We start from the raw sequence: 25,573 nt of genomic DNA on the forward strand, positions 1-25,573 counted from the left end.
AAATCCTTCAATTTGGCATGATAAAAGCTATAGATTTTTGTAACAAGTATTATATGTGATAAAATTTGGAGGGACAGACTTATATAAAAACAAATCATATTGATAACACTAAAATATATAAATATATTAATAATTATTTGAAGATACAAACAAATAATTACAACATTACTAACTTACAATGTCTTTCCAAAATTTAACTTCCTGAACTACCTAACAACCATCAAGATACTTAACAACCTAAAAGAGGACAATTAACTATGCTAAATCATATATTCCAATTAGATCATCAATTCATCATTATATTATCATTTTCTATTTCAATTATCATAACAATAAATTTTCAATGACAAAGTCAACAACCTTAACCCTAACCCTAACCCTATGATATAATAAAACTCTTCCCCTCTCTCTTCTCTTCTCTCGAATACCTCTTGATGGAATATACTAGAAGTATTTCAAAGTGTTTATGCACAAACTTGAAAGGTATAAACTCTTCTCTCGAATACCTCTTGATGGAATATACTAGAGGTATTTCAAAGTGTTTATGCACAAACTTGAAAGGTATAAGTGTCAAGCCAATCACAAACTCTTAAAGTTTCCTTATAATATTGATCAATGGAATACTCAGTGACTTACATAAAGCCCAAAAGCTCACCAGTTACTATTCCCACAAACTCAATGGAAAGGAGAGTCGTGTCTCTTTGGATTTGCAGGAACATAGGCTGGCCTACCCTGGCCTACCCATGCACTATCAAATAAGGTAAGAATTATTGCATGTAGGTACAAAATCTGTTTATAAGACAAGATAGAATACCATAGTTTACATCGATCAAGCTCCACAGAAACCACACTTAAGGGCCATATCTGTAATGGTGTTTTTCAGTGCATCTTCTTGTACCTCTTTACTCTGCACTCAATTCCAACACTGTATCAGTATACATCTATCTTACATTTTCAATTCTTCATTAAACCTAATAATTTTAGCTTGACAAAGTTCTGTACCTTTGCAATAACAATCTTGATGATGTGGTCATCAAAGCAGGTAATATTACAACTTTGAACATCCAATAATTGAAGGGATTCGAGGGCCTTTGTAAGGTGCACTAAAACATGTGGCTCCTTTTTGCAATATATTCTTATGTGAAATGTCCCTTCCTCTATCTTGGAAATATCAATCTGTCCTTAACATATACAAGATAATAAAGAGTTAAAGACACTGATTCCTCATGCCTGATAAAAACAAAATAGCTGAGAAATGCTTACATTAAGAGGGCTGTGCCCATGGCAGGGAGGCTTTTTTTCACCAGTGGGATTGGTTTTGGGAATGTGACAGCTGACTTCTTGTGATTGATAATTGTTATTTTCCACCTCAGCAGTGACAGATGTCAGAGAAGAATTGGAAGAGCATTCATTCTTGTTGGACTGAAGGGAAGCAATGTCAGCCTCAATATCTCTGACCTGCTTTTGCAAGTCTTTAATATACTTAATTGCATCTGCTATGATAGAGGCCTTGTCCATCTGGTTATAATTTATCAGAGATTACTGGCACTTAAATGCTCGTGATATCAAAGTATAAAAACTGGTGAAAACATTATAGTTTATAACACATTTTCAGTCCACTAACAGTAAATAAACCATGCTTAACACTAGTTATCCAAAACTCATTTAAAAAAGGTTATGTTGTGGTTTATGCAATAAATAACCATGCATTTATTTTTGAAATTTCTTATTTTGTAATATAATTCTAGATTATTATTCAAAACTTATTTATTCTTAAATTAGACATGGTTTGATTATATTATTGAATTAAACATTTTATTGAAAATTTGAGCTAGAATCTCCAGCTTATGAGATAGTAATCTTCTGTATTTAACTGGTCTAGATTATATAGTGCAAGAATCAGGCCTAAATCTGGCAGAATATCTTGTCTCTTACTAAAAAACAACTCAATCAGAATATTGAATGAGGTGAATATCTGATAATATCTGACTTGATCCGATTTGTAGCAGCTGGAATATCTAATGTGATTGTAGCCTATGTGTTTTAAATTTCTTTGCCAACTCCATCAAATACAAAATCTTATAAAAAGTGTAGATGAATCTGCTTAAAAAAAACACACATGATTTGCAGCTCACTTTTATAGTTTTATCTTCAGAGCAGCTTATTAAACATTTCCCAGTAGCCTCTCGTGGTTTGAAGACGTTTTGATTTTTTTTGTACAAATTTGAATTGCAATATCTTAGTATTGAAACATGGAAGAGAAAAATGTAAGGTAATGTTAAACCTTTATAGTATGAGAAAGAAAAGACATTAAATGATGATAATTATACTATTAGTTTATTCAAGGTCTATTACAAAGTATTATGAAAATTCTTATAAAAAGCATCACATTTTCATATATGTTTCCAAATTCTCCTATAGAGACTAAACTCCTAATAAATAATAAAAAGATAACATCACTAAGTCACTTGGCTGATCTTTGTTTTATCTTTGTTCTTGTGTTCACTGTTATATTCTCCTCTGCCTCTTCCCTTCATGTGCTATCAGAGTTGAAGATTATCAAGTCAAGCTTAACCATCCATAGACTATCAAGGTAAGGTTTTTCAAGAAATATTTTTTAGTTGAGGTATTGTTTAGCATAGGTCTTCACAACCAACAGTGACATCTTTTGGAAAAAGTCTTACAAATTCACAACTTCATTAGTTCAAAGGTAAAAACTATGATTATTAGTCGATCACAATGAATGCATTATTCAGTTCTCAAGATATATGGGAGCTTGTGTAGAATGGATTCTTTTAACCTACAAATGCATCAACATACAATGCATTGTCTTAAGTAGAAAAGGATTTGCTCAAAGACAATAGGAAAAACGATTATAAGGATCTCTTCTACATATTTCAAGAAATTCATGGGAGCATCTTCCCAAGGGCATAACAGAAAAAAAATTAAAGGAAGCATGGAAAATTCTTCAAATTGCATATCAAGAAATGGTTAAGGTGAAAAAAGATAAATTACAAATGCTAAGAGATAATTTGAGACCATATATATATGAAAGAATCGAAATCGAAATAGACTCATTATTTACTTAAACCATTGGAATGATAAATCAAATTAGATCAGATGGTGATACTCTTGATATAGAAGAGTAGTTAAAAATATTTTAACAAGTTTGTTTGCAAGGTTTGAATCAATTGTGGTGGCCATAGAAGAAAGAAAGAATTTGTCACAATTTTCAATAGATGAACTTCATGCATCCCTCATTTCTCATGAGTATAGGCTAAGCAAGTTGGGGAATATCTTTGGATCATTCCTTCAAGACACAAGTTTAATCAATCATGGTAGAGGCAACTTAAGATGATCAAATTTCAAAGATAGAGGAAGAAATTCATACAAAGATGGAAGAACCAACCCATCAAACTCAAGTGAAAACTCTAGTGGAAGAGAAAACAATCAAATAACAACTCAAAATCAATCTTAAGGTCAAAGGTTTGATAAATCTCAAGTTCAATGCCACTATTGCAAGAGATATGGTCTTACTCAAATTAATATGAAAAGAAACAATATTATTCAAGGCAACAAAGTGCAAAATTTAGCATAAAAATAAAAACTACAGCAATATGGTCTTAGCTTGCAACATTGCACAAGAGAATCAAAATGATGTATGGCTTTTACACTCAAGTTGCAGCAATCATGATAGGGAACTGAGAAATATTTTCTACTTTGGATGAAAATATAAAATCAAATGTAACATTAGGAAATGACAACAAAAATTGTCAATTATGGGGAAAGAAAACATCAACATTCTAACCAAAAAGGGGGAAATTTTATTTATTTATGATGTTTATTTTGTTCCTTCTTAAAACATAAGTGAATGAACACTAGACAATTTGTTCAAAAGGGGTATAAAGTATTTTTCAAAAATAGAGAACGCATGATATTAGACAAATTTACAAGTAACTAGCCCATTTAAAAAGTCCAAATGACAAATGCTAATAGAATGTTTCCCTAATACTAAAATCAAATTTGACGGTAGAATTTTTTCAAGCACACCCCTTAATAAACTTGCAAGTGGGTGAAGAGAAAACTACACCAGTTGCTCAAGTAATCTAAGTTCAAGCAAAAAATTAAAGATGAAAATTGGTTATGGCATCTAATATTTGGATACCCAAAGTTTGGAGGACCAAACCTACTATGTAAGAAAAACATAGTAAAGGTGTGTTTTAATTGCTAGAAAAAACAAAAAGAGTATGTGAAGGATGCATTCTAGGTAAAGTAGCATAGGAAATCATTTCCAATAGGACTTCAATTAGGGAAAAGGAACCATTGGAGATTGTCCATTTAGATTTGTGTGAACCAATTCAAAGACCCTCAATTGATGGAAGATACTACTTCTTGACATTCATTGATGATTTCACAAAAAAAAATTTGATTTACTTTCAAAGACATTAGTATGAAGTGTTTGAACATTTTATTCAATTCAAAGCCCTTGTTGAGAAGCAAATTGAATACTATGTCAAAGAATTGAGAACAAATAGGGGTGGTGAATGCAATCCAAATCACTTCTTAAAATTTTGTAAAGACAAATCCACAAACATTTTAATACTAGTTAAACGTTCAACAAAATGGAGTAGGTAAAAGGAAAAATAGAACAATCATGGAAATGGAAAGGAGAATGGTGAAAAAAAAATATTTATCAAATGAATATTGAGCTGAAGTTGTAGCATGTGCAACATACATAAGGAATAGATGCCCCACCAAAAATATCAAGAATATGATCTTGGAAGAAGCATAGATTGGAAGAAAATGTAGTGTTTATCACATAAGAGTGTTTGGATGTGTGTCATATACACATGTCCCAAATGAATTGAGAAATAAATTAGACAACAAAGGATGAAAATACATGTGTGGGATCTAGTGATGAATCAAAGATTTACAAGCTCTACAATCCAATAACCAAAAATGTTATAATCAGTAGAGGTGTACAATTCATAGAAGAAGTATAGGATGAAATTTTGGAAAAAATGGTGGCTGTAACAACAAGCTTACCATAGGAAGATAGAGAATAAATGATACCAAAAAATATCCCTTCAATTGTGACTCCTTTTATAGCCATTCATGGTCAACAAATGAAATCATCAAGTATAAGAATAGCCCCATGCATCCAAACAAGTACCCACTCAAATGCACAACAAACACCATCTCCAATTGGCATTATTGGCACTCGACCATCAAGTTCACATTCTGAAAGTTAGTTCAAGTTAAATGTCAAATCCCACTTTGGAAATCTTAAGAAGACAAAAAATTAGAAGTACGAGAGACATTTCTGAGAAAAATGAAGGTAAAAATAATGCCACTCTTAATTTTATTGTTGCTTTCTATTCATGTGTAGATGATCCACTTCATTTTGAAAATACAATTAAAGATTAAAAAACGGGTACATGCAATGAATGGAGAAATGCATGCTATAGAAAAGAATCTACCATGAGAGATAGTGAATCTTCCATAAGGAAAAGATGAAGTATGAGAGACATTTATGAGCAAAATGAAGATGAGAATAAAACTAGGTTTGAATTCTTTTTTTTGGTTTATTTTCACATTTAGATGATCCAATTCATTTTGAAGATGCAATTAAAGATAAAAATGGGTAAATATAATGGATGAAGAGAGAGATGTTATATAAAAAAATAAAACATGAGAGTTAGTGAGTCTTCCCCAATGAAAATATGTGATATGAGTAAAGTGCATTTACAAGACCAAATCGAGTGCAAATTGTAATGTGCAAAAACATTAGGCAAGCCTTGTAGCCAAAGATTATTCACAACAGCCTAAAGTAGACTACAATGAGACATTTTCTATAGTAGCACACGTAGACATTGTGAGGACAATACTAGCTATAGTAGCTCAGAACAAGTGGGTAGTATATTAGATGGATGTAAAATCAACATTTCTAAATGGTTTCTTGTAGAAGAAGAGGTCTATGGATTCAAGCAAGTTCCGAGAGATTGGTAAAAAACAGTTGAATCTTATCTTTTGCAAAATAGTTTCAATGAGTGCAACAATGAGCCTACATTGTACACAGAAAATAAATGAGCAAAATGAGATTATAATTATTTGTTTATATGATGATTACTTTATTTTCATAGTTGATTTATCAATTGAATTGTTCAAAGCATCTATGAAAAAGTAATTTGAGATGACCGATTTGTGTCTAATGAGGTACTTTTTTTTAGCATTGAAGTGAATTAGAAGGAAAGATAAATATTTATTTCACAAATGAAATATGTAAACGATATTTTGAAAAGGTTTAACATGATGAATTGCAAACTAGTCCCAAAACCAATTATGATATATGCTTGAAATTAAGAAAGGATAATAAAGGATCCAATATTGATTCAATTTTATATTAAAAAAAAAACTTGTTGGCAGTCTTGTGTATTTAATAACCACAAAGCCAAACTTAATGTATGTGGCTAGCCTTATTTAAAGGTTCATGGAGTCTCCAAAAAATTCTCATTGACAAGCAGGGAAAAGAATTTCAAGATATGTTAATGTTGGAATAAATATTTTTTACTCCTGCTTAAGTTTACTTAGGCATCATTATTAATTAGTTAGATAAATATTATATATTAACGTTTATCTGCCATTAATATTTGTAGCTGAGTTGGCGGTGGTTGGTTTCTAGCTACCATAGCTATTCTCACATCCTATTGGGAAACATGTATTTTTTTGTGCTCTCAATTCTTCCACTCTTGCCTATATAAGCAAGCTATTGTACGCATTGTAACATATCTCAATTCAATATATTATTTCCTAATGAATCATATCATTTCTCTTTTTCTGTAGAAGTGTTTACATTCGTGACCTTGGCTTGGGAGCATTGCTCCAACATGTATGTGGTTAGTCTTATTTCAAGGTTCACTGAGTCTACAGAAAATTCACATTAGCAAGCAGGGAAAAGTATATTAAGATATGTTAATGGAACAAAGAATTATGGAATTTAATATTCAAGATCAAGTGAATAGAACACTTTTATAGTTATATTTTTTCGTTTTGGAACAGGTGCAGTATCATAGGCATTAAAGAAATAGTCTATTGTCACTCTTTCATCTGCTGAAATAGAGCATGCCCCAGTAACAAGGGCAAATGTGAGACAATTTGATTGAGAAGAATGTTGGAAAACTTAAAAGGAATGAACGAGAAGAAGCAATTAAGATCTATTGTGACAACTCACCCATAGTATTGTCCAGAATTTTTATTTTCTTTAAAAGCAAGGAGATGATCAGAAATGAAGAAAGCTTCTGATAGGTCTAAAAATAGGAGCAGATGCCACTCTTGCTGTAGCAACAGTTTGTAGCAGGAAAGGAACAGGGGATCATTGTTTTCTTGTTTTTTAAGCACAATACAGAGCAGCAGCTCTGTCTTATGATATTAAATCTCATATATATTTTTAATTTATATTAGAATGCATAATATTTTGGGTTGATCTCTGTTTTACCTCTGTTCTTTTGTTAACTGTTCTATTCCTGTTTTTCTCTTCTGCTTCTTCCCTTCAAAATAGAATATGCACTTATCGTGTCAACTTTTTCTTCAAAATTAGCAGCTGACTGGGAAATACAGAAAAAAATGATACTATTCTTGGAAGAGTATCAGTCGTTACTTGCAGCAATATGCCACATTCCCTACCTGCAATGATGCAGTTTTCTTTCACATGCCTGCACTCCTTGCAGACATCCAATTTGATTAAGTGCAATCTACTTTAAATAAAAATAAATAAATTATATGTTCACATTGACTGCTATCATCAACATTGTTTTAAAAGACAGATCAACTACTTAAATCATACACATTAAGTTTACATTTCTAAGTTTAAAAGTGTCAAATGTTCAGAGTTGACTGATATTTTCTATGCTTAATATGTTGCTTAATGTATGTGGTCACACTAAAAATACACTTCTACAATTAAAAATTTTAAACACTCAAAGTTGAGTAACATTCTCTCCGTTTAATATGTTGCTTAGTGTGTATGGTTTAAGGCTGGCCATTATAGACTGTTCTAATAACAGTTATGTAATTTCTACTGTTTATCATGTTAGATTTTTAATTTTGGTTTAAACTGTTTGTGAAATCTTTTCATTATCAATGTGTTTCCAATCATACTACATGATCCATCATCAGAATAAAAGCAATATATAGAAAAGAGAAATGATGATAGATCATATAATATGATACCAAACGATGATGATGAAAAGATTTTACACACAGTTTAAATCAGAAGAGAAAAAATCTAAGACCGTTATAATGAATATTATATTGAGAAATAAAAGAATAAAATCTAAGAAAAGGCTAGATATTAATTGATAATAATAACATTAATTTATTAAGATTTAATAATAAAATATTACACAAAATGCAAATAAAACATTGTATTTTCATATAACTTTTAATTTTTTGGATTTTTAAATTATCAAAAAGTTTTTGTTAGAAATATCTACTTAAATTTCTAATTTTAGATAATTTTTTGGATTTTTAAATTATCAAAAAGTTTTTGTTAGAAATATCTACTTAAATTTCTAATTTTAGATTATTTTTTGTTTTTAAAAGTTTTGATTTATTATTATTTTAAAAAAATTATATAAATTGTGTGAATTTTTTTTGCGTCAACATTTTCAATTATACAATGTGATCCAAAACGTTGATGAAAAAAAAAAACTCACACAATCAAATTTAAAAGCATACACAGACAGACAATTAGATTGTGGAGATCTACTGTCATTAATTTATATAAAATTTAAAAGTTTTAACATAATTCAACAATTCAATATTCTTAACTTTGCATCACCTCATAAATCTTTGCTACGCATAATTTATGGGTTAAATTTGTTCATTGTACTGAAGTGAGGTCTTATGGGCTTGAATCTTATTCTGTTGCACAAATAATAAAGAAAGCTAAGTTTTAACTTTCTTCAGATATTTGCGACCTGAGTTGTCATGCATGCCTGCTTTATTAAATGTTGCTGTATGTCTTTTCTTAATGTGCTTTTCGGTGGAATATTGGCAACGGCAACACCTTTAGCTAAGATGTCCCACCTGTTCTCTAATAATTTGTAAAACTGGTCCCATCTCAATTATAGCAAGTTAATAATAAACCTATTTTCTGATATTTCAGTCTATTTATTGTCAAAGCAAATAGATGGACCAATATGTTTCAAGCAGCATTTTGAAATGATCATATAATAGATTGCACAGTGTTCATCTTTATTATCCAGAAATCAGAACAATACAAAAATAACCAAAAAAATAACTGAAATCTTATATACCCATTTAAAAACTTAAATTATACGAAATTAACTATAACAACTATACTACTTTTCCTCTGGAAAATAATGATGGGTTATGATTTTAGGTACAAAAGAGGTACTTTTGAAGCTAAGTATATCTAGGATAGAGGAGATGAAACGTGTGCAAATATTTACCTGGAATATTTGGACATGGTGCGCCTACAATTCACTCAGTGATTTGATCACCCTTTAGATTTGATGTCCAACTTCAGAGATTAAATGAACACAAGAATCACATTTGTTCTATGTTTTAGAGTTGGGATTAATCCATATGGTTTATGGAAAGTGCTTCAGCTATATTCATGATTTCATATCCAAATGATTGGTATAACTTTTTTGAAGAAAAGCTGAATGATTCTTCGAGACTTTTCAGCTTTGTTTTTCCGTTGGCTAAATTTCACTAGCGACTGTAACAATAACACTTTATTTTCTTGTGCCCACAGTTGTATATTGCAGGCGTGGTGTGTAAGGCCCATACCATTCCATTTCAATGATGTGTCAGGACATTGATTGCGAACCAACTAAATGGTTGTCAATCTCAAACAATGCATTTCAAACTGGTGATGAGAAGGGAAAGTGGGTACCATGATGTCATGAATTGGACGTCTTCGTCGTGATAGTTCGACCCTTCTTTTTCTTATGGGCAAATTGTTGCACGCCGACATTTGCTAGTATAACTTCCAAGAAATCACATCCTCTCAATGACATAAGAACATCCATCCCATCTTGGTCCCTCTAAACCAAACCATGATTAGAGAAACCGTCCATCACAATCTTCTTTTTTAACCAATAAGGTATATTATTTGTTAAAAGTTTTTTACAGGGTAAGTGTATTATAGTTAATTTCACACATCTATAGATCTTCAACGGTACATCAGATTTTGACAATTTTTTGTTGTCTACATATGCCACTTAACAGTTTGTAGCTATTAATCTAGCATCTGGATAGTAATGATGTATATTGTGGGATCTCTTATGCACATAAGAGTCAAAAAGTACACATTTCAAAATGTTGTCTAATACTCGCTAAGAGATGTCCCAATAACCGTGCGCTTAAAATTGTCAATACTTATGCACAAATGCCCCAATAGTTGTCCACACGTGCCCTAGTAGTTGTGCACAAATGGGCCAACTATGATCCAAAATTGTTAAAAGGTGGGCGGCTATTGGTACATGTAAAATTTATTAATGGGCTTTAAGTTATCATTTTTGGGGTTTCTTTAAAACTGGTATTTAGGGGGTTGAGTGCACAAGGAGTGAACGGTTATTGGAACTATAATGACTACTGCTGCTCTTCCCTTAGTAAATTAAAGAATTTTTTTCAAGTAAATCTTGACACTGAAGTTTACTTGAGTAAGAATAGCATTAAGAAAAGTGATTCTATAAGACATGCAATGAGAAATAAGTTGATTATTTATGTTTATGAGAAATGAGTTCATATGAAGAGCTACTCATAAAATATGGGTTAATGAGTTTGACTAAAAAACTATGCAATTGAATCTTAGTTAAACATCATAATTTAAGAAACTACAAAAATACCTCCTATTTATCATCTTATGTGTTAGTAATTATCATTATTAATTATTTTTAGATAAAAACTAGTTAGTTATTAACATATAGGTATATAAATCAATTTTTAATTGCTTTTAGTAAATTTGTGCATTTCATTTAGCAATTGCATCAACAAATATTTGGAGAATCTTTCATAATATTTACATTGCATGAGGGTTGGTTAACTAGCTCGATTGGTGAGAGCTTCTAGTGGTAAAGCACGAGGTCTAATCTCCCCCTAGCCCACATTGTACCAAAGGACATGCACTATAGTTTATAGAGGGGTGTTATACCCAATTCTTGCAGTCTAAGAAAAAAAAAACTATGTTTAAAAATTTTAGCTTGCATGGGCAACACAGTTGGCTAAGGGCTTCGGGTTCTTCCCATATAGGTCCCAAGATTTATTCTCATTGGCCAGGTTAAACCGTTGTGTGTGGTTTGTGGGCTACTGCACACATCCTGAGGAAATTAGTCTCACCTCCTCTCACCCTATTGGAACCCCAACTTAGCAATAAGTAAGCCCAATGAATGGGTGTAGTGTTTCCATTGAAGTAGAACACAAAGTTTAGAGAGCATAAGGAAGGCGTAAACTACTAAAGACTACAAGCTAAGCAATATTTGTTAATCCCATAGACAATATTAGGTTTCCATCCCACTTGTATGAGATATCACAATATTGTCATGATCCCATATTAATATATCATACTTTTATAGCTACCGCATTAAACCAAGAGACATCATCCCCCCACAACTTATGTCATAACTTTACATGAAGTGTGTGATTTCTCCCCTTATGTTTAATATTTTATTACCAAATCTTCATACAATTTGAAATTACATTTACGTATCTTTATATTGGGGACATTATACCTTCCCCATTATCATTTGTACCTACACATTATACCTTTCTTCTAGAGATGTCTCTTTTGAGTAAGGTGCTCTTATCTTCCCCAGTCTTTTTCTATGTTTTTATTACTTATCTATTTACACTTACGTGAATATCTATAGACAAATGTTATAGCATCCTATATATTTGCACCTTGCATGTTTATCCATCAATAATCTACCAATTTTTTATTATCAAATGACATTTATTTGGCCATTAAGGGCCATTAAACCATATTATCTAGGCAATTATATTGACTTTTCATGGTGCAGTCACGGTTAGGAGGGTCCTCAAAGAGAACAATCCAGACCATGCAACAAATAAGACACAACACAAATAACACAGTGTGATGGAGGCAATGTAGAATCATATTTATTCTATCATAGAAATTGATTATAAACTTCTGACAACATCCAGTTACCAAACAAAAAGGAATGCTAAAAGAAATACTAAAACTAAAAAATAGGAAACAAACTGAAAGGAAAATGGTTTTGGTTGATGCAGGATTGCCAAGAACCAAGGATGTTCCTACATCAAACATCCTGGGTTGATTGAAAAGTGAGTCTCTCACTTGGTCAAGGCTAAAGGAAAACCAAGATTGTCCACCTTAGCCTGAGAAATCTATGATGAATCTTCAACTAGTCTACCTTTCCACTTCACAAGATACTCTCTGTACTGCTTGTTGCGAGTGCTACACCCAATTTTTCTATCCAAAATCTCTTCAATTTGGTTTGGTACCTTTTGAGGTATCCGCTTCTCCAATTCTGCTGCACAGTTTTCATTGAATTTTGCCTCATGATACTAATACAAATTTGCAATGTTGAATACATGTGAAATACCCAAAGTATCCAGTAACTCCACTTCATATGCTTTTTCAGAACTGAATTTCCTCAAGATCTTGCAAGGTCCAAACTTCCTCATCTTTAACTTATTATAGGTACCAATTGGGAATTTCTCTTTTCTCAGATACACCATCACTTCGTCACCAACTTCGAACTCCTTATGTCTCCTCTTCTCATCTTCTTTCTCCTTATACTTGTTGTTCATGTCCCCCAAATGTTATTTGACCTAAGTATGCATTGTCTTCAAATGCTCTGCAAATTCTTCCACTTATGCACTCCACTTGTCCTCATTACTGATGTCTCTTAGTTCTGATATGCCTCTAGGGTGTACTCTGATAACAATCTCAAAAGGTGTTCTTTTGGTAATCCTATTCATTGAATTATTGTAGGCAAATTGTGCTTGTGCAAGAATCAAGTCTCAACTTCTGGTTTTCTCTCCAACTAAGCATCTCAACAAATTTCCCAAACTTCTATTCACTACCTCTACCTATCCATCAGTATATGGGTGAAAAGTAGAACTAAACTTTAAATCTGCCTTCAACTTCTTCCAAAGTGTTCTCAAAAAATATCCAACAAACTTAATGCCTTTATCTAAAACTATGCTCTTATGAAATCCATGTAATCTTACCGCCTCCTTGAAAAATAGGTCAAAAACATGTACTGCATTTGTTGTCTTCTTACAAGGCATGAAATATGCCATCTTCGAGAATCTATATACTACCACAAATATAGAATCATTTCCTCTTTGTGTATTAGGTACCACAAGTATAAATCCATACTTATGTCTTCCCAAGGTCTCTTCGGAACTATCAAAGGCTTATACAATCCAACATTCTGACTACCACCTTTCGCTAGGTGACAAATCCTACAACTCTAAACAAATTTCCTAACATCCTTATGAATCTAAGGCCAAAAGTAATTCTCACTTACCAAGGCTATTGTCTTGTCTACTACAAAGTGTTCGGCTAAGCCTCTACTATGCTTCTCCTTTATCAGATTTTCCTTCATAAAGCTCTAGGGTATACACAACGGATTTCCTCTTAACAACATCTCATCTTGAATGAAATAATCTAGCCACTTACTCCTATTCACTGTAACACGTTCTATGCAAGCTCTCCAAGGTTCTGCGAAATCCGAGTCATCCTCATACAAATTCTTCAATTCCTCAAAACCCAATACTTATATTCTCATCTCTATTAGCAAACTTCTCCTTCTGCTTAGGGCATTAGAAACTTTATTTGACTTTCCACTTTCGTGTTTCAGAATAAAGATATAACTCTGCAAGTAATCTACCCATCTCATGTGTCTTTGATTCAACTTACCTTGATTGTTCAAATATTGCAAAGCTTGATGATCAATATACAACACAAACTCCTTAGTAAGCAAATAAGGTCTCCACTTCTTCAATGCTTGAATTATGGCATAAAACTCATGATCATATACTAAATACCTCCTCTTTGCATCATTCAATTTCTCACTAAAATAAGCTAGCACTCTTCCCTCTTGACTCAACATTGCTCTAATTGTATTCCCACTTGTATCACAGTCCACTTGAAAGACTTTGTTAAAATCTGATAAAGCCAACACACGATTCTTTGTTGCCTTTTTCTTCAACAACTCAAAGCTCCTATTCACTCTGGTCTTCCACTTGAAATCCTTTCTATCTCCCCTCATTGCTTCTATCATAGGGCTACAAATTGAACTGAAATTTCTAATGAACTTTCGGTAGAAACTAGCCAATCCATGAAATGGTCTTACCTCTCTAATGCTATCCGGCGTAGGCCAATCAACAACCACTCTTACTTTCTCGAGATTCATCTTCAATCCATCCGCAAATATCAGAAATCCCAAATAAACTAACTATTCCTTCATGAAACTGCACTTCTTAATGTTTATCGACAACTTCTCTTCTCTCAACCTTTGAAAAAGGTGTCTCACATGCAACATATGCTCCTCCTTTGTCTTACTTTTTTCTTTCCTTATTCTTTGTCGATCTACCTGCAAATGTTCCCACCAAAGAGATGTGTGACCTTTCAACCTTGTACAAGTATATTTCACCTTCCGGTCTTCCACGGTGTTCTCAAAATCAAAACACTTTTCCACCTCCATGATCCAATCCATCAATTCATCTGAATCCAACTTGCCATCATAATCTGGTGGGGTAAAGTGTGGTTTGGTGTTCGCTTTACTCAAAACCCTCAAGAACCTTTCTTCTTCTGGATCAATCGCCGGTTGATTTTATACTACTTCTCCTGCCTCAACTTCTTCTTCATCATTGCTTGCATCTTCAACATGACGACCTCGTCTCTGGTTCGTTTCAATAGCTTCTAATTAGGCTGCAATTCCTCTCAACATTTTCATCACAATAGAGTCTACATTTCCATGCGCTCCACCACCTCTAGAATTTCTTTGAGTCATCTTCATGCAAGTCCTCTGTGGTTGTGGGTTGGATCCTCAATTTCACCACCCCACAACAAAAATAATCTTACAGGACTCCACAGTCTCCGAAATGAAAACTTACTCTGATACCACTTGGTGCAGTCATGGTTAAGAGGGTCCTCAAAGAGAACAATCCAGACCATGCAGCAAATAAAACACAACACAAACGACACAGTGCATTGGAGGCAATGCAAAATTAGATTTATTATATCTTAAAATATGATTACAAACTTTTGACAACATCCGGTGAGCAAATAGAATGAAAAGTTGAAAGAAATAAGTTGAAATTGCAAAATAGGAAACAAACTAAAAGGAAAATGTTTTTGGTTGATGTAGGATTGCCAAGAATCAGGGATGCTCTTGCATCATTTCATCACATTATCTCACCCATTCGAGGGTATTTACCCTTACATGCATTCTCATGACTATATTTTACACTATTGCACTTAGTTGACCTTACAACATTAGAAAGTATTTTGTATTATGTATTTTCTATTGTTATTATAATCATATTTTTATACATAGTTTGGTTATGGTTATGCCTGTTACAGAATTACCAACTATATCTCCTTTGTATAAAATCTCTTTTGTTCATCGAATAAAAGATATCAAGAAAGTTTGCCTCTCAATCTTGTACAAAGCCACTCCTACAAAGCCACTCCTGTGTTGTTTTTGAATTCAAATGATGTAATCTTGTGCTTGTATTGGTGTGAAGAGCATATATCAATATTGCGAAGTGTTCGGATGGCAAGTAAGGCATGCGTTCAATAGTACTATGCGTATTGGCAAATGATAAAATGGTTCCTCTTCTTTCATAAATAGATTGCTCAAACACTTACATTCAGAGAGATTTTGAAGAATTGATATGCATGATATGGCATACCGAGGCATGAATCGAATAGTTATCAGATTACTTGAACTTGTTGAATAAAAGTCTATTTTGTTGTACATCAAATTTCAACTCACAGGAGAATCTTTAGAAGTTTTGTATTAAGCGAAGAAATTGAGAAAAAATGTAGTACTCGAAAGTTTGGGAAGGTATTGCATATCACACAATTTGATAGAACTTGTATGAAGAATGTGTTTAAGTTATTATAAGGTCATCATTAAATTAAACTGGCGCAGGAGCCTTGTTAGGTTGGAGGAGAATGAAAAAATTGTATATCATCTCTTTCAAAAAGAATATTGACTTATGGAGGTAGCTCGGGCAAGTGTTGGAGCAAAGTCATCCAGTGGTTACAGTGGTGGATGGCTGCAATCCACTGTTTTGTTGTTGCCCTGATTTAGAGAAATATATGAAGGAGATTGATTATGGAGGTAGCTCGGGCAAGTGTTGGAGCAAAGTCATCCAGTGGTTACAGTGGTGGATGGCTGCAATCCACTGTTTTGTTGTTGCCCTGATTTAGAGAAATATATGAAGGAGATTGATTATGGAGGTAGCTCGGGCAAGTGTTGGAGCAAAGTCATCCAGTGGTTACAGTGGTGGATGGCTGCAATCCACTGTTTTGTTGTTCCCCTGATTTAGAGAAATATATGAAGGAGATTGATTCTCAAAAGAAGACAACTCTGTTTCTTGTGAATAAAGCATATCTTTTGCCAATATACATGAGGGCAAAATTGGAAATATTTTCATTCATAAGGTATATTATATGTATTTAGGTCTTCTAAGCATACTTCGTTTTCTTTGCAGGGGTTGGAATTCACAAAAATAATTATTAAAGTGGGGTCTCTTAGTTGAAGATATAAAAATATAAGATAAAGAAGAGTTTTCAAACCATTTGTAAAGAGAGGCAAAATAAATTTCAACAAGTATCAATGTTTCAAGTGGTTATTTAGCTCATTATCTTAGTGGAGTATCGATTAGTGACTCTAGTATCTTGCATCTTTCTTCTACATGTGTTGTTTTTGTTAGCTATCATAATATGGGAAGAATTGGATGCAAGAGGTATTAGAAGTTGGAGATTTTTCCATCATCTCAAGTTAGCTTCTCACTCCAAGATGGTGTTTTGAATGAGAAGTGTATGCTTTTGCATATTTTTTGTTTTCATTTTTTATTTTGAGAAATTTGAAGAATGCTTTTTGGAGAAAGGTAAAATATTTGGTGAACTCAATATGGATTATTGTCTAGATATTTCATGTGTATGCAATTGAAAATTGTTGGTGTAATTAAGGTGGTTTACCTTGGTTATTCTTCACCTAGGTGCTAATTACATCACTTAAGCTTACTCGGATACCACATAGTAGCTTTTAGGTGCATCTCCACTTTAGATGGTGTTATCACGTTATCACTTTCCACTTTATGTGGTATCTCCACCTTTAGTGGTTCTGTCACATTATCATATCCACCTTTGGTGGTTTCACTTTTCCACCTTAGGTGGATGATCCACCTTTAGTGGTGTTATCAAACTATCACTTTTCCACTTTAAGTAGAATGATAGGTTTCACTTTATGTCTTATATCCTAAGATTATGACATTTGTTCTAATCTTATGCCTTCCTATGTTTCACCTTGTCCTATTTAACCAATGGGTCTCCCATGTTCTATCATTCAATCTAGTTCATCAATTCTATTGCCACATTGATGATGATACACTTTATTCTTGTCACATTGTTTTTCTCTTGTTCTTGTGTTTTCCATTAGACCTCTAGATCTTGGGTGGCTACCTTCATAGCCAAATCTTACATGGTATCGAAGCTCTTAGAGTGCCATTGGTTAGTCTTTTTGAGAGATTTTTGGTGCATTTTGGCGTTTCTTATGTTTCATAGCTTTGTATTATGGTTAAAAATAAGAGCTTGTTGAGTCAAATATAAGGTCACCATTTGGTTTTAGATGTTTGAGAAAGTCATTTTTGCCTTTTGTTTCATCCCAATTGAGCTCTGAAAGATAATGTTACAACCATTTCAAGATTAGAGTTCATTGCAAGATACTGGGATGCACCTACACTTTCTAAGCACTTTGGGCCATAATGCTTAGAAATTGCAAGTGCCTCTCAGATCTAGTAACCACCTCTAGACTTCAAACACCTCTAGATTTAATCTCTAGAGTTGGTTTTGGATGAAACAAAAGGTGAATTTGACTTTCTTGAACCTTCTAAATCCAATGGTGACCTCAAATCCAACCCAACAACGTCCAATTTTGTCCTAAAATAGAAAGCTACAAAAATAAGACCCCAAAATTGCATCAAGGAATCTCTCAAAAGACTAGCCAAAACAAATCCTTGATTGTCATTATTGCAAGGATATGGCCATTGATGCACTAGAACAGATGTTAGAAAAAACAAGTCAGGTACGAGTTTTTTTTAATTTTTTTATTTTCATTAATTTGCAATTTAAAAATTTTTAAAATATCAAAACAAAAATCCAATTATTTTTTTTTGTGTATTTTAAAAATTAAAAAAAGTGTGCATCAAACCTATGACTACCACATGATTGTCAGACATTGCATCTCACAAGGAAACAATGAGACTGCTTGTCACAGTTATGGCCATGGCACGTCGGTACTTGACCTACCATAAAAACTAATTTATTTGTTTATTTTTTAAATAATTTTTTTTAAATATATTTTTAATTGTTATTTTAATAAAAACTTAAGAAAATTAAATTTTAGTCAAAATAATTCTTAAATAAAGCTTTTTCTTTAATGATTTTTAGAGTTTTCTTTAAACTTTGATTTTTTAATAAAGATTTTTAATAAAAATAAATTAAAAAATTATCAAGTTTTTTATTATGTTTAGTAAAGTTTTTAATAATAAATGTTTTAATTAAACTTAAGTATATTTTTTTTGAAACAAAATATCAAATAAATAAGCAAATTTGGAAAACCTTTTTTTGTCCACCTATCATACTTATAATTTAGTGTCCTCCAACCAGCAGCCAAAGGGGGGTAGTAGCCCCTATTTTTCTTGGCAACATCCCAATCGAAGGCATCATCAACTATCTTTGATAGGGAAATTCTTTGGTGACTTCATCACTTTGTTTCTAGATTTGCATTGTCATCATGTCATGTTGTAATCTCTTGTATCAGACATGTTGTTCTCACACTAAAATAAAGTGTTATATTATCTGTATACTTTATCATTTCTACTTCATATGATTTAATCCTCATGTGTTTAGTAGGTTAGGACCTATCTTTGAGGCCTGTTAAATGTATCCAATTGAGATTGTATGTAGTTTGAGTGTCCAAATGATGCTCATACATCTCCATCCCTAATCTTTATCATAACGTAGTGAGAGATTCATTAGTAGTTATTCATTGACAATTATGTAGACACTCATTTTTTGTAGTTGTACTTGATTGTTTTTGTAACACTTCGAAATTTTCTTGGTACAAGTTTCGCTCTATTTCTTCCTAAGGTGAAGAATTTAGTTCAACATAATTGAGATTTCAAGTAGTGGTATGTATTACATAGAGACTCAAAACCATAATAAGGTACATGATTACTACATGACATATCGACACCTCATGCACCTTACCATTCCATGAATACCAAGTACAATAGATCCATTTAATTTTATAAATGTGTATAATTATATCACTTACTCATTTCACTCTATGGTAGACTAGTATTTTCTTACATCCATAGCTTCTAATAATATAGTATAGTAGGATATTCATCATCATCCAAATATAGCTACTTGGGATGAGTACTTGGTAGATATTACAAGTTTATTTTGTGAGTCCTATCTTATAGAATTGGAGTGTTGGAGATTGTTGGTCATTGTTGCTGCTAGGATATGTTGTTGTCATTGATGTCAAAATACTTCTATGATTTTCTTTGGTGTGTTTGGGAAGATCTTATGATCCAGTTTTGCAATTTTGTTTTGTTGATCACTGTTTTGCAGAGTTCAATATTTCCTTTGGTATATTCTGGTGTGATCAAATCTTGTGATGTGATTTTGGGATATTGTTTGGGATGGTCTTGTGTATCTTCATTTCAAATGGATCATGATTTGGTGCTCTGCAAGTTATCTTTCTTCATGGAAGTTGTTGATTGGTTGTGTTCTTGAGCTTTCAAACATTGGTAGATGAAGATTTGATAAGAGGTGTTGACCCAGCTATTCCTGATGATTCTAACATGCTTGCTGGTGTTTCCTAGTTGTGTCCTATTTTTTTTGGTGATCCATATTGATCTTTGTGCGACTTTTTGGTGTTTTTATTAAACCGGTGACGATTTTCATGCTATGTTGTATTTCTAGTGGTGTAGCGTGTTGCAGTTGATCTTGGCGTAATTTTTGGTAGATTTGAGCATTTGCGAATTTGATTTAAGTCCATGTTATGTCATGTAAATCATTATATTGGTCCGGTGGTCAATCTTTGTATCGTTTGATGTAATTTTGTAATTGTCAGATGAGGGTTTAGTCGACCTTGTTGTCAAGGTTGATGGTTTGTATATATGGGTGATATTGTCATGTAATTTAGTAGTAGTTATTGTGTCTGCATTATCAAAGAGTGGTATATGTGCAATCAAGTGATTCATCCTTCAGTGTTGTGATTGAGGAGAGATTGGTGTTGCTGGGCAAACAACTGTGCTTAACAGGAACTGTAATCAGGCATTTGGAGATGCTATTCTTTCAATTTATTTCTTCCGGATTGTAGTTCAAATCTTATTGTAAGTTAGTGAGACTTCCCTGAGGTTTGTAACCTTCGAGCCATTATCTTTTGAGTAGTGATCTCTAAGCAATGTGCCTGAATGCATGTGCATTCCCCATTGTAATATTTTCACATACTATTGCAGAGTATCATCTTACTGTGGGTAGGTTCCCACCATGGTTTTTCCCTTAACCAGGTTTTCCACATCAAAATCTTGGTGTTGAGTGTTGTGATTTCAATTTTCTTATCTTTCTTGTTACTACAATTCATCAAATCTTTTTTTGTGATTAAGTTTGTAGATCTGGTGAAGACTGATTCACCGCCCCCCTCTCAGTCTTCCTTCTTTGTTGTTTCAAACATTAGAGGACACTAATTGTGGATATAAGTCATCTCCTCTTTGATGCTAGCTCTTATAATGTCACATCATCTTCTTCAAATATTGTGGAGAAACTTTAAGTTCCTCTTGTTCTTTCTCCACATGAGCATTTGTCATAGTTTGTCATTGTCTTGGAGAGTATGTTGAGTAACATTTGGAGGAGGCATCTTTGTCTTTGTGTCTTTTTCTAAATTCATTTTTACAAAGTTCTAGATTGCCATCTTCATCCTTGTGGCATAGAATACTTGACTTGATTGTGGCAATTGTTAGCATCAATATAGACAATTAAGCATAGTTTAGAGGAATCACATATCTTGATATTTATTCCATCATATTTCTTTCAATAATGGGAAGACATATTATGTATATTCTTAGTTTTTCTTCTTCAAAAGGGGATGAATATTGTATGAAAAGATTGGATCATCTTGAGCATTCATTTTTAGGAAGCTGCCATCATTCTAGGCAGCTATACATTGAGGGGGCCTATGTGGTCTCTTTTCTTCTCTTTTTAGGAGGTAATTATTCATCACATAGGTTTTTGTTGTATTATTTTATTTATATAAGGGTATCCAACATTGCCTCATATTTGGAACATATCCTTGCAAATTTACATCTCGTAAATTCTTCCAAAATTACACATAAGGGGGTGTGTTGGTGTGAATGGTGTGCTTTACCTAACAAGTTCATCACCTTGGTCCTATTTGTGCACTAATACAAGTTCATCACCTTGGTCCTATTTGTGCACTAATTACTTAATTTTACCTAGGGTACTCATAGTATAGTTTTCATTTTATGTCATAAGTCATAAGATTAAGATGCATGCCATAATTTGTTATATAATCCTATATCTTACCATTGTCTATATAACCACGAAGTTCTCTCTTTATTCTTAATTGAATCATAATTGATTTGTAATTATTAGCAATTGCATTCTTTTTAAGAATAACATTATTCTCTTATATCATATCTCTCTTTTCCTTTCATTAAAGTTCCTATTTCTTGGGTGACTACATCTTTAACAAAAAATTACATGATATAAAGAATCTTGTTGCAAGGGGTGTGCCCTTGGTTTCCTTGTCTTATGCAGCGCAGTGCTTGGGTTTGTGACATGGCTTATCTGTCGTGGATTCATTAAATCCCGTGGTTGTATTGGGAACTAATAGGTTGATCCTTTGGTGCAATGGCAACCTTGTTTCTAACAAGTAGTATTTAAGCCTAGGTCATGGGTTCAAACCCCTCGCTTGCGCTGGGGGGGGGAATTGCTGCAAGGTGTGTGCCCTTGGTCTCCTTGTGTTGTGCAGGGCAGTTCTCGGGTTTGAAACATGGCTTAACCACCTCTCGTGGATTCATTAAATCTCATGGTTGTATCAAGCATTAATAGGTCGATTTTCTGGTGCAATGGAAACCACGTTTCTAACAAATCCTATACCAACTCTTATACGTTCAAATCAAATACACCTGGGCTAACAATATAGTTTTATTTTTTTTATATTGAGTGTTGGCTAAGACTTTTGACCCTTTATAGATAGAGAACATATATTCTTTGAAAATACTAGCAACTACCACTAGCATTGTATTTGAGGGTAAGGTCAATTAGCTACAAACATTCTTGGAGTAAATAGTCATAAGAAAAAACATTGCGGTGTATGCTCTCTTCTAATAACCACTCAAGTGTTAATAATTATCAATAAAAAATCCTTGTATAACTTCTCCATCCTCTAAGGGAGGTGATAGGCAAAGAGAATGTTGTTACTATAGAACACTTTTTGAAATGGGTGGATGGTCACAAAGCCCCATGCTTATTGTTTCCTTCGAAGCTATGAAGCCCCTTCTATATTTTGCAAACTAGTAACAAAATTTGTCTTTAGAAAGTTATAGTAGTCAATAAAGGTTGGGTGGTGGCCTAACGAGGAGAAGGGATGAAATATTTGAATGCAATGAACATCTCTATTAACCATTATATCATATAAGTTGTTTTATTGTTATCACATTTCTATTGGTTGTTCTTTATTTTGCTCATTGTGGTTTTACCTTCAACTTTATTCTATTGATATTAAAATCCTCCACCATGAATTTATTCATGCTTATAAGCTTATTGTTATATAAACAATACTATTTAATCTTGTATTATACATATTAATAGTAAAATTGAATATTGACAATATTTATATATACCATATACTATATAAGAATAGCTTTTCTTCAAAACCTCAAAACATAAAATCTAATTTCTTCTCATGCAATAATAAACAGATTAACTAGTTCTCACAAGGATAAAGGAACCGAATAAAACATAATTGAAATAAAAAATTTACAGAGTCTTTAAAAACAAAACAAAAACTCTAACCTAGTGGACAAGACTACTGGAATATTTATAAAGAGCTGGGTCCCATGTTTAAAGTAACAACATAATGGTTTAGTTTAGAAAACCCAAAGGAAATGTCTTTCATTGCATTAAATTTGACCAATGAAACTGGCATGAGACATTACTTTTCTAAATATGCTTGCCAAATGGATCTAACCAATGAAATTACGAATTTGAAGAATAATTTCCCAAAACTAACAGTCGCATCAATCAATGCCTGTGATATCATATCAGCCCATGCACAATAAGGATGGATGAACCTCCATAAAGTCCAAATCAAATAAACGCACAGTAAATTCAAAGTATGAACAGTATATTCTGAGTTAACACATTTAACAACAACTAAGCACAGTGAACTTAATGTATGAACAACTATATTCTGAGTTAATTCATTATCTGTAGTGTGAGAGGGAGGAATGAAGGGCCTTAATCAGAGAACCATAACAAAACCCAATTTTCTTTTCATCTTCGCATTCAAGAGAAACATCTCAAGAATATGATCAAACAGTAAATGTGTTGTGTTGGAAAGAAAACAGCAATTCATAAGTATCAAACAATTCAACAGTTTTAATAAATTGTTATCAAGAGTTGAAAAAAGGAGTTTTGCTCTAAAAACTTTTGAAGTTCCCTTCCTACAAAGCTCTTATCCCTGCAAACCCAACCCCAAAGAAGAAGTTTTCAATGAAGTCTTACCTTAGTGATGTAAGGCACAAGGGAGCGCAAGGCATAGAGTCTTTCATTCAGCTTTCTGCGTCTCTTCCTCTCTGAAATAAGATTCTTGGTCGTCGCTGTCAAACGCCCTGTATCCCACGAATCCATCGCTCCTCCACTCCCATCAGAAAAATAATCCTCTTGTTTCTTTGAAAGCCCGCTCCCTTCCGATTTATCCACTTTTCCATCCCATATCAGGCCTGTTGCATTCACATTTTGCATTATATTTGCATGGGCGACCTCTACAGACGTTGGAATAGAAGCGTAGGATTCGACGTCCTGCCAGAGGCCATGCAAATGATGATGATGAGGAGGAGTTGTGCAGCTCCATGAATCTGCATGACCAGAAGATTTCAGAGGGGCGGTGATTACACCGTTTGATATTGAAGAATACAGACCTCCTGTGCCTTCAAAAAGATTCTCCAAATTCAGATCATCAAACTCCATTCTCTTCCCAAGGAAGGAAGGAAGAAGTTCTTTTGTGCGATTGCCCAGATGCCTAATTTGTAAAGTTAAACCCCAGATGAACACGAGTGAGTGCATCAAGAAATGTCCTGCAGAGCCTTCCGGACTTGCCGGCTTGTTGCCCAATTTAAAACATTATATTTGGGGTTGCTGAATCGGTCATATCGTCATTTTGTTTGTGATTGTCGCGGCCAATCTTATTTTTTCGGCACGTTTATTTCTCAGCCACTATATGTACAGTGAAGGTGGGCCGGGCATTAATAATTTTTTTGTTTCAGATTCTTTTTCCAAGCAGAAAGTGGTCTCCTGACCTCTTGGTCTGCGCCATCAAAAGGTCCCATTCACATCTACCATGATTAGAGATCACGTATGCATGATTAGGTGTAATTTCATCAGTACTAATCACAATTACATATTGAAAGGCATTGATGTAACGGGTCACCAATTCGGTGCTGATTAAGAGAGTTATGTTGATATATCTTTTGTCAGGTGCTTAGTTTAATAGATTACAATCTTTGGTTTTGCATTAAAGTTCAAGACAATGATAAAGAAATCTCATAGATTAATGGCAAATCCACATCCAAAATCTAAGAGCAAATAAGATTTTGTAGAGTTTCTAAAACAGAGCTGTTGTCGAAAGAACTATGTGATAGCAAAGCGTAAACAATTAACACAAGTTTTCATTTTATGATATATAGAAGTTTCTAATAGCTTGAAAAAAAGGGTATACACATGTATATCTATCTAACACATCATTTACAATAGGGGTGTGTTTGGAAATTAGTGTTTGGTCATTTGGTTTTGTCATTTTGTTGAATGCATGAATGCATGATACTTGTCTTTAATGTTCTAAGAATTGACTTTATGTAGTGGATATTTGTTGTGTATAGTTTTATCAATTTTGGGGAGGTTGCATAGTTTTGTATGTAGAGGAGGGGATTTGTCACCTCCAAGATGATGAATCTCAGAGGACAAATCGATTTGCCACTACCTCACTCGAACTGGCTCTAA

General features: G+C 33.2%; 1 protein-coding gene across 1 annotated transcript; it reads right to left on the reverse strand.

The window, feature by feature from the left end:
- Positions 1–584: 584 nt before the first annotated feature.
- LOC131070719 (transcription factor SCREAM2) lies at positions 585–24,782 on the reverse strand. Its single transcript, XM_058006326.2, has 4 exons — positions 24,080–24,782; positions 1,264–1,518; positions 1,003–1,176; positions 585–907 (listed from the first exon to the last, which is right to left on the reverse strand). Exons 1-4 carry the CDS (start codon positions 24,638–24,640, stop codon positions 830–832), a joined length of 1,068 nt encoding a protein of 355 aa, XP_057862309.2. The 5' UTR covers positions 24,641–24,782; the 3' UTR covers positions 585–829.
- Between the last annotated feature and the right edge of the window lie 791 nt (positions 24,783–25,573).

The sequence above is a fragment of the Cryptomeria japonica genome, chromosome 6 (genome assembly GCF_030272615.1).
Source record: "Cryptomeria japonica chromosome 6, Sugi_1.0, whole genome shotgun sequence".
Taxonomy (NCBI): Eukaryota; Viridiplantae; Streptophyta; class Pinopsida; order Cupressales; family Cupressaceae; genus Cryptomeria; species Cryptomeria japonica.